Here is a 13,733-nt window from a genome sequence, read left to right as displayed (position 1 = left end):
TTGTTGGATATCCTACCTCTTGCTGGATTCCGATAGGCATTACGCAACAATTTGCACACCTGCATAAGGTGACTTGCAGGCCTGATGTGGCCTGTAAACCAGGTGTTTTCTGAAACCACTGTGTTAAGGTATAACTAGTCCCTCAAAGAAAGGCCTTATAGATCCCACTGGGCACACCACGTAATTTCAATGTGGGAATTTGGGTAATATTTGGTTGAGACGTTGATCAGTGAGATTTCAACCTTTATTCACACACTCAAAAAGACAGCTAGAAGTTGATTGAATTCCCAATGTGTTTTCACTATGCTTTCAACAATCTAAAAGCATAACCAAATTCCAATGGAAAAACAGTCAGATATTTTGGTTTAGTTGTCATCTACATGTGTAATCACTGCACTTTAAAAGCACAACACAGTTAAAATTGGAGTACATTGTCAGATATTTAGTATTTATACAACAACGTTATGTGTTATCACTGTGCTTCATCTAATAGCACAACCAACCAAATTACCTAAATTGCAGTTGAAATGTCATTAAAAGTTCATAGTGAGAGTGATCAATGCTGTTTGAGGTTCAGACGCAGATTATTATAGCAATTTCGATGACCTCCACAGATCTTTGACCTTTGCATGCACGCTTTCTATGATTACATAAGAATACATTTATAGTTATATTAGGCTAACCTCAAAATGTGGCCATAGATGTGTTACTTTAAGGTTGAATAAATAATGTTACATTAGTTTGAGATTTACTGTATTACAAAAGTAATATTGAATTGTGTTTGGCTGTGTCAAGCCTACTCCCGTTGTCCCGTTCCAATGATCGACGGAAGCAGCAGAAAATCCAAACATCTCCCAGAATGTCGTTGAACAGGCACACCTAATCCGGCAACACCACGACCAACTGGCGTAACTGGGTACGGCTATGAATGAGGTCCTCTGCGTTCTCCAACGCCTTGACATCACCCCAGGGGCGTCATCTACAACTAGCCAGTCCCCCAGCCTATCCAGCAGTCCGCCCAGGTCAGCGATACCCGGTTGTCCTCCTGGAAAAATATGACGGGACTCCATCTAAATGCTGTGGCTTCCTACTCCAGTGATCCCTCTGTTTCTTCCATCAGACGAGAGACCACCGAGAGGTTCGAGGTTGCCATGTAATTTCCCTGCTGACTGGACGGGCGTTGGAGTGGACCACGGACGTCTGGGAGAGAGAAGAGGAGGATCTGGTTTCCAATGGGAGGCAGGCTGATTGCTCTAACAAGTTCAGAACTTTAAGAGGAGATGATTTAGTTTTGACCGTTCCGTAGGGAGGCTTTAGGGCCCCTGGTAGGTCGGCTCCATAACAGAGGTTCATGGCTCTGTTCAGGGTGGTCATCGATCATCCACCGGAGGGCGGAGAGGGAGGTGAGCGACTACTCCAACTTCAGGAGGGTGGCTAAACCGCTGCGGAGTACGCCCTCACCTTCCGGACCATGGCAGCCTCCAGTGGATTGAATGAGCCGGCGCTCCGCATCCTATTCAGAAGAAGACTGTGCAAAGAGCTCCAGACGGAGCTGGCGTGTCGAAATGACAACCACAGCCCTGGCTCCTTGGACACCAAGTCAGACCGAAGCTCCTGCTGTGGACGAGTGGTTCAGGCGCGCAGAGGAGGTTTGGAACAATGCCCACGTGAGACTCCAGCACGTTGTCCACCGCTAGAAGGAGTAGGTGGACCACCACCACAGTGAGGCTCCCGTGTTTCACCCTGGTGATCGTGTCTGGCTCTCCACCAGGAACCTCCCACTCCGCCTGCCCTGTAAAAAGCTGAGCTCCTGATTTGTGGGGCTGTTCAAGGTCCTCTGGACGGTCAATGAGTTAACCTATAGATTACAGCTCCCCCATGAACTACCGGATCTCACCCTCTTTTCATGTTTCCCTCCTCAGGCCGGTGGATCCTGGTCCCCTGGCTGGTTCCTTCCCCAGCGACACCACTCCGCCTCCCCTGGACATCGATTGGAGCCCTGCCTATGCCTTCAGATCCCTCCTGGACTCCCAACGTTGTGGGGGTCAGCTCCAGTACCTGGTTGACTGGGATGGGTACGGCCCAGAGGAGCGCTGTTGGGTCCCGGTGGACGACATCCTGGATCCCAACATCATCCGGGATTTCCACCTCCGGACCAGCACGCTCCTCTCTCTCGGGGTGGTCCCCCTGGATGGCGTCGTCCTGCGGCTGGAGCTGTGCGTCAGGAGGGGGTTACTGTCATGCTTACTCCCACTCCGGCTCTCGATGTCGCCGGTCTGCTGACCACTGGTCTTTGCAACCCACATTACGCACATCTGCTCCCCATAGTTATGCACTCCTGGACTTCATCAGGATTTTGATTACTCAACCTTTATTTAGTCCTCAATTAGCCTCAGACTCCAGGCAGTATTGTTTTTGTTTTCATTCCCAGTACGCTTTTCCAGTTTTGTATGTCTTCATTTTCTTTGTTATTAAACTCACCAACTGCACTTTCTTCATGGCTCTGTGTCCGCGTTACAGGTTGACATGACAAATTAATAATTGGTGTGTTGGATTCATGTCTATATCTCAACCAATAATCAAAGTTTGAGAATAGGACTAAATCAAATCAAACTTTTTTAAAGTGCATTTTAAGTTTGATTCGATTTAGTCCTATTCTTTAACTTTGATTCTTGGTTGAGATGGAGATGTGAATCCAACATACTAATGATTAACTTGAAGATTACCAAACTTTAATCAACCAAAGATTGAAACCCTAGGCATACACAGTACCAGTCAAAAGTTTGGACACACCTACTCATTCAAGGGTTTTTCTTCATTTTTACTTTTCTACATTGTAGAATAATAGTGAAGACTTCAAAACTATGAAATAACACATATGTGACTCATCACCTGGATTCGGTCTTATGTAGCAACATTTGAAATTGTGTTTTTTACATTGGAGAAAAGTAGAGACTCAGAGCTACAAAATGGTTTATCATAAACTGCATTTTTAAGGAACAATGGGAAAGTAATTATGCTTTGAATGTTGATAAACTTTTAAACTCACTTTTGAGAAAATGGCCTTTGAATGTTTTGTTATCTAGTGAAGAGCTCTTCTTTGTCTACACACATTCAGCATCATTTACACCCTCTTAAGCTTTAGCCCTACTCATCTCGTTTGCTCTTGGAGAGTTCAGAGCGCACACTTGACGCTCTGGCCGATGATTTGTTTACCTATGAATAACATGAAAACAGCCTAACCAGTTCTATTATGGAATCATGTAGTAACCAAAAAAGTGTTTAACCTGTTGAAGCTATGGGGGCGCTATTTCATTATTGGATAAGAAAACGTTCCCGTTTTAAGCGCAATATTTTGTCACGAAAAGATGCTCGACTATGCATATAATTGGCAGCTTTGGAAAGAAAACACTCTGACGTTTTCAAAACTACAAAGATATTATCTGTGAGTGCCACAGAACTCATGCTACAGGCGAAACCAAGATGAAACCTCAAACAGGAAATGAGCAGAATTTTTGAGGCTCTGTTTTTCCATCGTCTCCTTATATGGCTGTGAATGTGCCATGAACGAGCTTATGCTCTCTGCTGTTCGTCCAAGATGTCTGCAGCATTGTGCCGTATTTGTAGGCATATCATTGGAAGATTGGCCATAAGAGACTACATTTGCCAGGGGTCCGCCCGGTGTCCTTTGTCTAAATTGGTGCGTAATTCTCAGCTGCAAGCATTTTCCCATGCGATTCAGAGGGGAAAGCACACTTCCAGGAACGATATATCATCGAAGAGATATGTAGAAAAACATCTTGAGGATTGATTCTAAACAACGTTTGCCATGTTTCAGTCGATATTATGGAGTTATTTTGGAAAAAGGTTGCCGTTTTTATAACTGAATTTTCGTTTTCTTTTGGTAGCCAAACATGACGCAGAAAACGGACCGATTTCTCCTGCACAAATAATCTTTCAGGAAAAACAGAACATTTGCTATCTAATTGAGAGTCTCCTCATTGAAAACATCCGAAGTTCTTCAAAGGTAAATTATTTGATTTGAATGGTTTTCTGGTTTTTGTGAAGATGTTGCCTGCTGAGTGCTAACACTAAATGCTATGCTAACGCTAAATGCTGCTACACAAATGCTAGTTTTGCTATGGTTGAGAAGCATATTTTTGAAAATCTGAGATGACAGTGTTGTTAACAAAAGGCTAAGCTTGAGAGCTAGCATATTGATTTCATTTCATTTGCGATTTTCATGAATAGTTAACGTTGCGTTATGGTAATGAGCTTGAGGCTGTATTCATGATCCCGGATCCGGGATGGCTCGACGCAAGAAGTTAACAAATAAAATGTATTTTACATTTGAGATTCTTCAAAGCCACCCTTTGCCTTGATGACAGCTTTGCACACTCTTGGCGTTCTCTCAAGCAGCTTCACCTGGAATGCTTTTCCAACAGTCTTGAAGGAATTCCCACATATGCTGAGCACTTGTTGGCTGCTTTTCCTTCACTATGCAGTCAAACTCATCCCAAACCATCTCAATTGGGTTGAGGTTGGGAGATTGTGGAGGCCACATACGTTATTTCATAGTTGAAGATCTGACGTTGTTTCAAAGGTACAAATTCAGCATACAAGGTTTGTATATGTTGAAAATTGGTTTCAATGACGACAATTCCGTGGTTCACCCTTTTTTATCAAATGCATTTTCCATGTAGATTCCACGTCACAATAAATTGACAAATTAGGTTGAAACAATGTTGATTCAACCAGTTTGTGCCCAGTGGGATGTAATATATTGTCATTAAGTGTTTAATTGTAAAGGCTGGTGGAAATGCTCCTCACAGGAGGTTCTAAGAAGAACATTTTAAAGATGAAGGGGTTCTCATAAGAACCGCTCAAAGGGGGTTCTAGCAAAAACCTTTAGATAATAAAAGGGTTATTGGCAGAACGATTTATAGGGGGTAGTAGGAAGAACCCTTATAATGGGTTCTAGGTAGAACCATTTAGAGTTTTTCTAATGATTGATTTGCTTCTGTTAGCTAACATAGAAACACATACCCACTCTCCCCACATTGTGTGTCTTTCCCAGGCCTACAGTCTGGTCCTTCACACTCCAGCTCTGGAACAGCTGCTTAAAGAGGGCAGACTCGGCCCCGTCATTCACTGTCTCCACGTTGGTGGTGGTGGAGTAGTTCTTCAGCTTAATGAACTCCTGTTCACAGAGGCAGGAGACAGTTTCAGAGTCTTCCCATCAAATACTGCAACTGGTATTTGACACACAAAACTCAACTATGGCTTATTTTTTGTTACAGTATGTACAGTATGTGTAATTTCTTGTACCCACCAAAGCTCTGGAAAAGGCAGCCTGTCTCTCGGCCTTGTTGGCTCGCTTCCCCTTCCACACAAAGATCTTCACCCCTCCCTGGTCTAGGAAGTAACAGTCCTGGAGAAAGATGAAGTCACATGAGGTAATATGTATAGCTTGGGAGCCAATTACTCTTTATAATGCCGAGATCAAATTATGTCCGACTTGTACAGTTTGCTGCTCTGCAGACTCACATCATGATTTAACAGGTCCTGAACCAGTGGCCTGGTGGCAACTTCCGTGACTTTCATCTGGCCCTCAGCATTAGACACACTGTTGGGGAAAAGACATACAGTGCATTTGGAAACTATTCATACTCCTTGACTTTTTCCACATTTTGTTACAATACAGCCTTATTCTAAAATGGATTAAATCGTTTTTTCGCTCATCAATCTACACACAATACCCCATAATGACAAAACAAAAACAGTTTTTTGACATTTTTGCAAATGTATAAACTGAAATATCACCCTTTACTCAGTACTTTGTTGAAGCACCTCTGGCAGAGATTACAGCCTCAAGTCTTCTTGGGTATGACACTATGAGCTTGGCACACCTTTATTTGGGGAGTTTCTCCAATTCTTCTCTGCAAATCCTCTCAAGCTCGGTCAGGTTGGAAGGGGAGCTTCTCTGCATAGCTATTTTCAGGTCTCTCCAGAGATGTTCGATCAGGTTCAAGTCCGGGCTCTGGCTGGGCCACTCAAGGGCATTCAGAGACTTCTTCCGAAGCCACTCCTGCATTGTGTGCCTAGGGACGTTGTTCTGTTGGAAGGTGAACCTTCGCCCCAGTCTGAGGTCCTGAGCACTGGAGTAGGTTTTCATCAAGGCTCTCGCTATACTTTGCTCAGTTCATCTTTCCCTCGATTCTGACTAGTCTCCCATTCCCTGCCGCTGAAAAACATCCCCACAGCATGAAGCTCCCACCACCATGTCTCACCGTAGGCATGGCCAGGTTTCTTCCAGGCATGACGCTCAGGCCAAAGAGTTCAATCTTGGTTTCATCAGACCAGATAATCTTGTTTCTCATGGTCTTAGAGTCCTTTAGATGCCTTTTGGCAAACTCCAAGTGGGCTGTCATGTGCCTTTTACTGAGGAGTGGCTTCCGTCTGGCCACTCTACCATAATGGCCTGATTGGTGGAGTGTTGAAGAGTTGGACGTCCTTCTGGAAGATTCTCCCATCTTCAAAGAGGAACTCTGGAGCTCTGTCAGAGTGACCATCGGGTTCTTGGTCACCTCCCTGACCAAGGCCCTTCGCCCATGATTGCTCAGTTTGGCCGGGCGGCCAGCTCTAGAAAGAGTCTTGGTTGTTCCAAACTTCTTCCAATTAAGAATGATGGAGGCCACTGTGTTTTTGGGGACCTTCAATGCCGCAGACATTTTTGGTACTCTTCCCCAGATCTGTGCCTCCACACAATCCTGTCTCGTAGCTCTACGGACAATTATTTTGTCAACTGTGGGACTTTATGCAGACAGGTGTGTGCCTTTCCAAATCATGTCAAATCAATTGAATTTACCACAGGTGGACTCCAATCAAGTTGTAGAAACATCTAAAGGATGATTAATGGAAACAGGATGCACCCGAGTCTCATATAAAAGGGTCTGAATACTTATGCAAATAAGGTATTTCTGTTTTGAATTATTTATACATTTGCAAATATTTCTGAAAACCTGTTTTTGCTTTGTCATTATGGGGTTTTGTGTTGTAGACTGATGAGGAAAGAAAATATTTTATTCATTTGAGAATAAGAATGTAACGTAACAAAATGTGGAGAAAGGGTCTGAATACTTTCCGAATGCACTATATTTACTAATGAGTAAGTATGATTTAGCCTGCGTGCCAGTCGTGCTATCATGCAAACATGGTTTGGCTTGAAAATTAGCAATGGAATTGACATGAGCACAAACACATCTGGGACTAGGCTAAGTATTATTTAGAAAGAGTATAAAACTTTGTTAAGTTCCACTTTCTTTGCAATAAATGCCTGAAACAATTCAAACACGCAAAAAGACAGGACATCTGGACATGGCCCTCAGCCACTCACTGGTACAGAGTAAGCTGAGCTTTCTGTTGTTGGTCCGCTGTTTCATCAGGCATTCCATTGAGAAGCTTGGAGGTCCGTTGCCCCAGGATGCTAATAAGGATCTCCATCAGTTTAGAGGAGTTCCCCTCTGTGTCCCCTTCTATCACTCCTATCTCCGCCCGACCCCCTCGCTCCCGGTCCCGAATGTCTTTAGCCAACAGCATGCCCTAAGAGTCATTGCATGTAAAGTTAGAAGTGCGTGACATGGATTGATTTTCTGTGATTCTAAAACGTTAATTCTAATTTGTTTCTACTAGGGGTCTCTTCAGCCAATCTTTAGGGGAGTGAAGTGGATTTCCCTTCAACTACTCTTGATTTATTGAGCTACCAATGTGGAATTAGCTTCCTTGTGTCACTGGTAGGATGGTAGGTGCAGTAAGATTACATTCTCATTGGGCACACACTGATTGAATCAACCTTGTTTCAACATAATTTGTCAACCTATTATGAAGTGGAATCTACGTGGAAAACTCAATTGGATTTGAAAAAGTAATCAACCAATCAAACTTTTTTCACATCATTTCAACCAGCGTTGTAAACATTTCAATCAGGGTAAAACTTAAAAACTTAAATACAATGACTTAACCTGACTAACAGGTTGTTACATCAATTTAATTTCAACATAATCATCAGAACAAGAGTGAAATTGTTTTTCACCCTCATCACTCTACACACAGTACCCAATAATGACAATGTTTTTAGACATTTCTGCAAATGTATTAAATATATCACATTTACTTAATTATTCAGACCCTTTACTAAGTACTTTGTTGAAGCATGTTTGGCAGCGTTTAAGGCCTCAAGTCTTCTTAGGTATGACGCTACAAGCTTGGCACCCCTGTACTTGCGAGTTTCTCCCATTCTTCTCTGCAGATCCTCAAGCTCTGTCAGGTTAGATGGGGAACGTCGCTGCACAGCTATTTTCAGGTCTTTCCAGAGATGTTCGATCAGGTTCAAGTCCGGGCTCTGGCTGGGCCAGTCAAGAATATTCCGAGACTTGTCTCGAAGCCACTCCTGTGTTGTCTTGGCTGTGTGCTTAGAGTCGGTGTCCTGTTGGAAGATGAATCTTCACCCCAGTCTGAGGTCCTGAGCGCTCTGGAGCAGGTTCTCATCAAGGATCTCTCTGTACTTTGCTCAGTTCATCTTTCTCTCGATCCTGACTAAACTCCCAGTCCATGCGCTGAAAAACATCCCCACAGCATGATGCTGCCACCACCATGCTTAACTGTAGGAATGGTGCCAGGTTTCCTCCAGACGTGACGCTTGGCATTCAGGCCAAAGTGTTCAATCTTGGTTTCATCAGACCAGTGAATCTTGTTTCTCATGTTCAGAGTCCTTTAGTGCCTTTTGGCAAACTCCAAGCAGGCTGTCATGCCTTTTACTGAGAAGTCTCTTCCGTCTGGCCACTCTACCGTAAATATCTGATTGGTGGATTGCTTTAGAGATGATTGTCCTTCTGGAAGGTTCTCCCATCTCCTCAGAGGAAGTCTGGAGCTCTGTCAGAGTGACCATCGGGTTCTTAGTCTCCTCCCTGACCAATCCCCTGATTGCTCAGTTTGGCCCGATGGCCAGCTCTAGGAAGAGTCTTGGTTGTTTCAAACTTCTTCCATTTAAGAATGATGGAGGCCACTGTGTTCTTGGGGACCTTCAATGCTGCAGACATTTTTTGGTACCATTCCCCAGATCTGTGCCTTGACACAATCCTGTCTCGGAGCTCTACGACTATTACTTCTACCTCATGGCTTGGTTTTTGCTCTGACATGCACTGTCAACTGTGGGACCTTATATACTGTAGACGTGTGTGTCTTTCCAAATCATGTCCAATCAATTGAATTGAATCAATTTACCACAGGTGGACTCCAATCAAGTCATCTCAGGATGTTCAATGGACACAGGATGCACCTGAGCTCAATTTTGTGTCTCATTGCAAAGGGTCGGAATACTTATGTCAATAAAGAATTTCAGTTTCGTTTTTTTATATACATTTACAAGAAATTCTAAAAACCTGGTTTCGCTTTGTCATTGTGTGTAGATTGATGAGGAAAACATTGATTAAATGTCTAAGAATAAGGCTGTAACGTAACAAAATGTGGAAAAAGTCATGGGGTTTGAATACTTTCCGAATGCACTGTATATTGCTATTTAATTTATAATGCCCTTTTACATAAAGTCCCACTAAACCTAACATCTTTACTAAACTTTGGACATGTGAGTTACCATACCCGGTTTCAGGGATGGCTAACTCTGGAAATTAATTTGGTCTCTATTGAGTTACGTATATCAGTTAACAAAAAACTGCAGTCGGTTTTAGAATGGGTGGCAAGTAATAAGCTAGCACTAAACATTTCAAAAACTAAAAGCATTGTATTTGGGACAAACCATTCACTAAACCCTAAACCTCAACTAAATCTTGTAATGAATAATGTGGAAATTGAGCAAGTTGAGGAGACTAAATTGCTTGGTATAAGCCTGGATTGTAAACTGTCATGGTCAAAGCATATTGTTGCAATGGTAGCTACGATGGGGAGAGAGGTCTGTCCATAATAAAGCACTGCTCTGCTTTCTTGACATTGCTATCAACAAAACAAGTCCTACAAGCCCTAGTTTTGTCGCACCTGGACTACTGCCCAGTCATATGGTCAAATGCGACAAAGAGGGACATAGGCAAATTACAGTAGGCCCAGCACAGAGCAGTACGGCTGGCCCTTAAATATACACACAGAGCTGACATCAATGACAATCTCTCATGGCTCGAAGTAGAGGAGAGATTGACTGCATCACTACTTGTCTGTTCAAACGACTAGCACACAGCTCAGACACCCATGCATACCCCACAAAACATGCCACCAGGGGTCTCTTCACAGTCCCCGAGTCCAGAACAGACTCCAGGAAACGCACAGTGCTACACAGAGCCATGACTACATGGAATTCTATTCTATATCAAGTAACTCATGCAAGCAGTAAAATCAGATTTTTTTTCAAACTGGTAAAACGACACCTTATGGAACAACGCCGCAGACTGTGAAGAGAGACACACACACAGGCACACACGCGTAAACACACACGCTAGCACTCACACTACGCCCCTGTACAGTACATTGTAATATTGTTGCATGGTGGTATTATACTGTATGTAGTGGTGTAATGATGTTATATGACGTATTGTTTAATTGTTCTATGCAATTTCAACATATACATAGTTCTAATGATTATGTTAAAACTAGATTGATGTAACAACCTGTTAGTCAGGTTAAGTCATTGTATTTATGTAAAGGTTTTATTCTAATTTCAATGTTTACAGCGCTGATTGAAATGAGATGTAAATTGATGACTTTTCACTGTTGACTTTTTCAAAATACAAATGTGCTTCCCACGTAGATTCCACATCACAATAGGTTGACAAATGACTTTGAAACAACATTGATTCAACTAGTGTGGGTTGACTTTACTGTTGGTGCACTCCTTGAGAACAGCATTTGCACAGATCATTACCGTACCTTGAGCCTCTCCTGTCTGTTGCTCCCTGGTCCATTCCACTGAATGATGGTCTTACCAGAGTCCAACAGAAAGACATCCCCAAGATTGAAGCTTTCCCAGCTCATCTCTACCTACAGTGTGCAGGAAATTGTGCAAGATATATTACAAGTAAAATTTCAGGCATTATCAGAGGCACCTCCTGTTGTGTTCCACAGAATGACTTCTCCCTGTATGTGTTTCTCACCTCCATGGCGCTTATCCTTTTCTTCCCTTTCACATGGAGCAGTCTCTGGATGTCATAACTGTTAGTCTCTGTGTGTCTCATTCCTGACGCCACCCCACCCTTCTTATAGCTGTAAGGGGCGGAGAGGTAAGTAGGCAAAACAATCAATCTCTTGCTTTTATTACAGTGCATGGTCTTTTTATATATATCAAATCAAATTGTATTTGTCACATGGAGGCCTCATCATGAAATGCTTAGTTACAGACCCTTAACCAACAATGCTGTTCAAGAAATAGAGCATTTGCTCTAAAATAAAATGTGTTTGAGATTGCACACTAATCACCATTGATAACTACACTCATTTCCTCAAACTACACCCACAGACGAATTACCCTTAGTGCTTCAGAATAAGATCAGAATGAGAATACTGAACAGAGTGTAATGATGAGATTGCTCTCTCTCTCTGTAAGCCTATAAGGTTAATGTGGCTCCCTGGCTGCTCTGCAAATAGACCTACATGACCCCTTGTTTGAAGTATCCTCGGAAGGCATCAGACTCATAGTTCTGGACCTCACGGTGCTGGACAGGCCCTGATCCCAGGAACTCATCCAGCTGGATGGTGTAGACGGCGGCCGCACCCTGTTCATCTTGACTGGACTGGGAGCCAATCCAGTAGTGGATGTCATAGATCAGAAAGCTGCCCACTTTCTGGGTCTGAGACAGACAGGGGGAGATAGAGAGATTGGGGGGGGGGGGAGCATGGAGGGAGAAGCAGACAGACAAAAAGACGGAGATGGAAAGAGGAAACATCACATAGAGCATTGATAATCATGTAGCACAGACTCCAAAGCAAACATAATCTATAGTGCAAACACACTGATTCACTCCAGGGCATTTAGCTAAGTCATAACTCCCTAATTCAACAAATGAATGTGCTGACATGACACCCCTGATAAGTATCATGGCCCCCGGACTCACAGATAGTAGGATGTAGCAGTCACCCTCGTAGAAATTGCCAAGGGATTTTTCAGGGACTTGCACCAGCTCCATTTTCTGGGAGGACAAAGAAATCGTTTTCACCACTGACTATGACTACACACCCTGATCAATTTTAAATAATATACTGACTGACAGCCTCTTTACCTCGATTCGCCAGATTATAATCCCAGGATTGTGGGTTACTGCGCGGAATGTGTACTCCATGTTTCTCAGATTCAGGCAATCTCAATCTGATGTGGGAAAGAGTTCCTTGGCCCACCTCCTGGTTTTGGACCCAGGAAGGAGTAATTTGTTAACCACTTAAACAAATTACATTATCTAAAACCGGAGGTTATTGAGATGGATATTAAAACGACTTCAATATCCATTTCAGGATTACTGGAGGTTTACTGCAGGACTAATGTATTTACATCATAAACCGGTCAGACAGCATGTTGTCGGAAGAAGACAAAGAAGCATTCAAAAGCACTGCATTGCTGTAGACACCCACTGCTATACGTTTGATTCAGTCAATATCACAAAGTTCACGACATACTGTATTTTACTGTTCTGATAGTCAGAGATGTGTTTGCCTCAGCCCTCTGACCATTAACTCCATCGATCCAGCCACAAAACATCCTAACTCTCTCCTTTCAAATCACATCATGAAACTCAGTGAGCCACTGTCTGAAATCACAGAGGGCAGATATGATCAAGTTAAACAGTACCTTGAATTGCAGCTGCGGAGACAGAAGACAAGCGTGTCCAGCTAGAGAGTTGCTTGCTTGTAGGAGTAAGTGTCTCTGTGTGTGTCTGGATGGTTCTTCCGTTGACTCAAGGTTGGACACAGCAGTGCAACCCTCATGAGAGAACCAGACGATTTAGGGATGTCACTGGGGCATCAAAGCATCCTTCTCCTCTTGCTCCTCCTGGCCCTCGTCCCCTGAGAGATTTGCCTGAGTTTGCATGTTCCAGGACCTCCTATCGCTCCGTCCAATCACTGATTAGAGAAAGGGAAAGATACACAAACCAGCAGGCAAATGAGGATAAAGCAGACACAACTCCTATTCAAAAGACCACAGGCTGAAAAGACACTTTAGTGGTAGTGGTGGTGGGACTGTGTGAGGGAGGGGGGAGTGGAGGGGGAGAGAAAGAAAGGGAGGGAGGTGGAGTAGTTAAAACCCTCCCTTTGCCAGGAAATGGATCTGGCTGTATTGGAAGGAAGCCACAGAGCTATGGATTTTTAGTTAAATGATGTACTGCACAGAGGGTGGACCACTGATGCTTTAATGCAGTTGCTGCCTATAATATTCATGCATTAGAAGGTCCTAACAGCCACCCCAAGTAGAGGCCTATACTGTAGGAGAGAATCTCACGAGGCCACATTGCTGTGACATTCACTCTACATTGATTATGTTTTGAATGGTGTTATTGATTTTCAACATCAGAATGCTCTCACTGAATGTCCTTACTGACAAATCTAGCTGCAGTCTAAAAGTACCTTTCCATGAAATCTGATGATTCATGCCAGACACACGTAAGCAGTCTGAAAGGTTTATTCAAGAACTCAACCTTGTTGGACGCATCACACAAATACTGCGGGGCCCTTACCAGCCTGAG

General features: G+C 43.3%; 1 protein-coding gene across 1 annotated transcript in view; it reads right to left on the bottom strand.

Moving 5' to 3' along the window:
- LOC124003415 (advillin-like) overlaps positions 1-13,067 on the bottom strand; it is a 38,757-nt gene extending 25,690 nt beyond the window's left edge. Inside the window, exons 1-10 of the mRNA XM_046311663.1 lie at positions 12,842-13,067; positions 12,279-12,396; positions 12,114-12,188; positions 11,653-11,849; positions 11,157-11,265; positions 10,933-11,043; positions 7,397-7,602; positions 5,548-5,626; positions 5,333-5,431; positions 5,047-5,200 (exon numbers count right to left, since the gene is read on the bottom strand). Coding sequence (XP_046167619.1) covers positions 5,047-5,200; positions 5,333-5,431; positions 5,548-5,626; positions 7,397-7,602; positions 10,933-11,043; positions 11,157-11,265; positions 11,653-11,849; positions 12,114-12,188; positions 12,279-12,338 — 1,090 coding nt within the window. The 5' untranslated portion in view covers positions 12,339-12,396; positions 12,842-13,067. The remainder of the gene's footprint in view (positions 1-5,046; positions 5,201-5,332; positions 5,432-5,547; positions 5,627-7,396; positions 7,603-10,932; positions 11,044-11,156; positions 11,266-11,652; positions 11,850-12,113; positions 12,189-12,278; positions 12,397-12,841) is intronic.
- Positions 13,068-13,733: the final 666 nt, after the last annotated feature.

Source organism: Oncorhynchus gorbuscha, linkage group LG18, assembly GCF_021184085.1.
Source record: "Oncorhynchus gorbuscha isolate QuinsamMale2020 ecotype Even-year linkage group LG18, OgorEven_v1.0, whole genome shotgun sequence".
Taxonomy (NCBI): domain Eukaryota; kingdom Metazoa; phylum Chordata; class Actinopteri; order Salmoniformes; family Salmonidae; genus Oncorhynchus; species Oncorhynchus gorbuscha.
The sequence above is the reverse complement of the archived record's forward strand: the minus strand, read 5'-3'. Positions and strand labels throughout refer to the sequence as shown.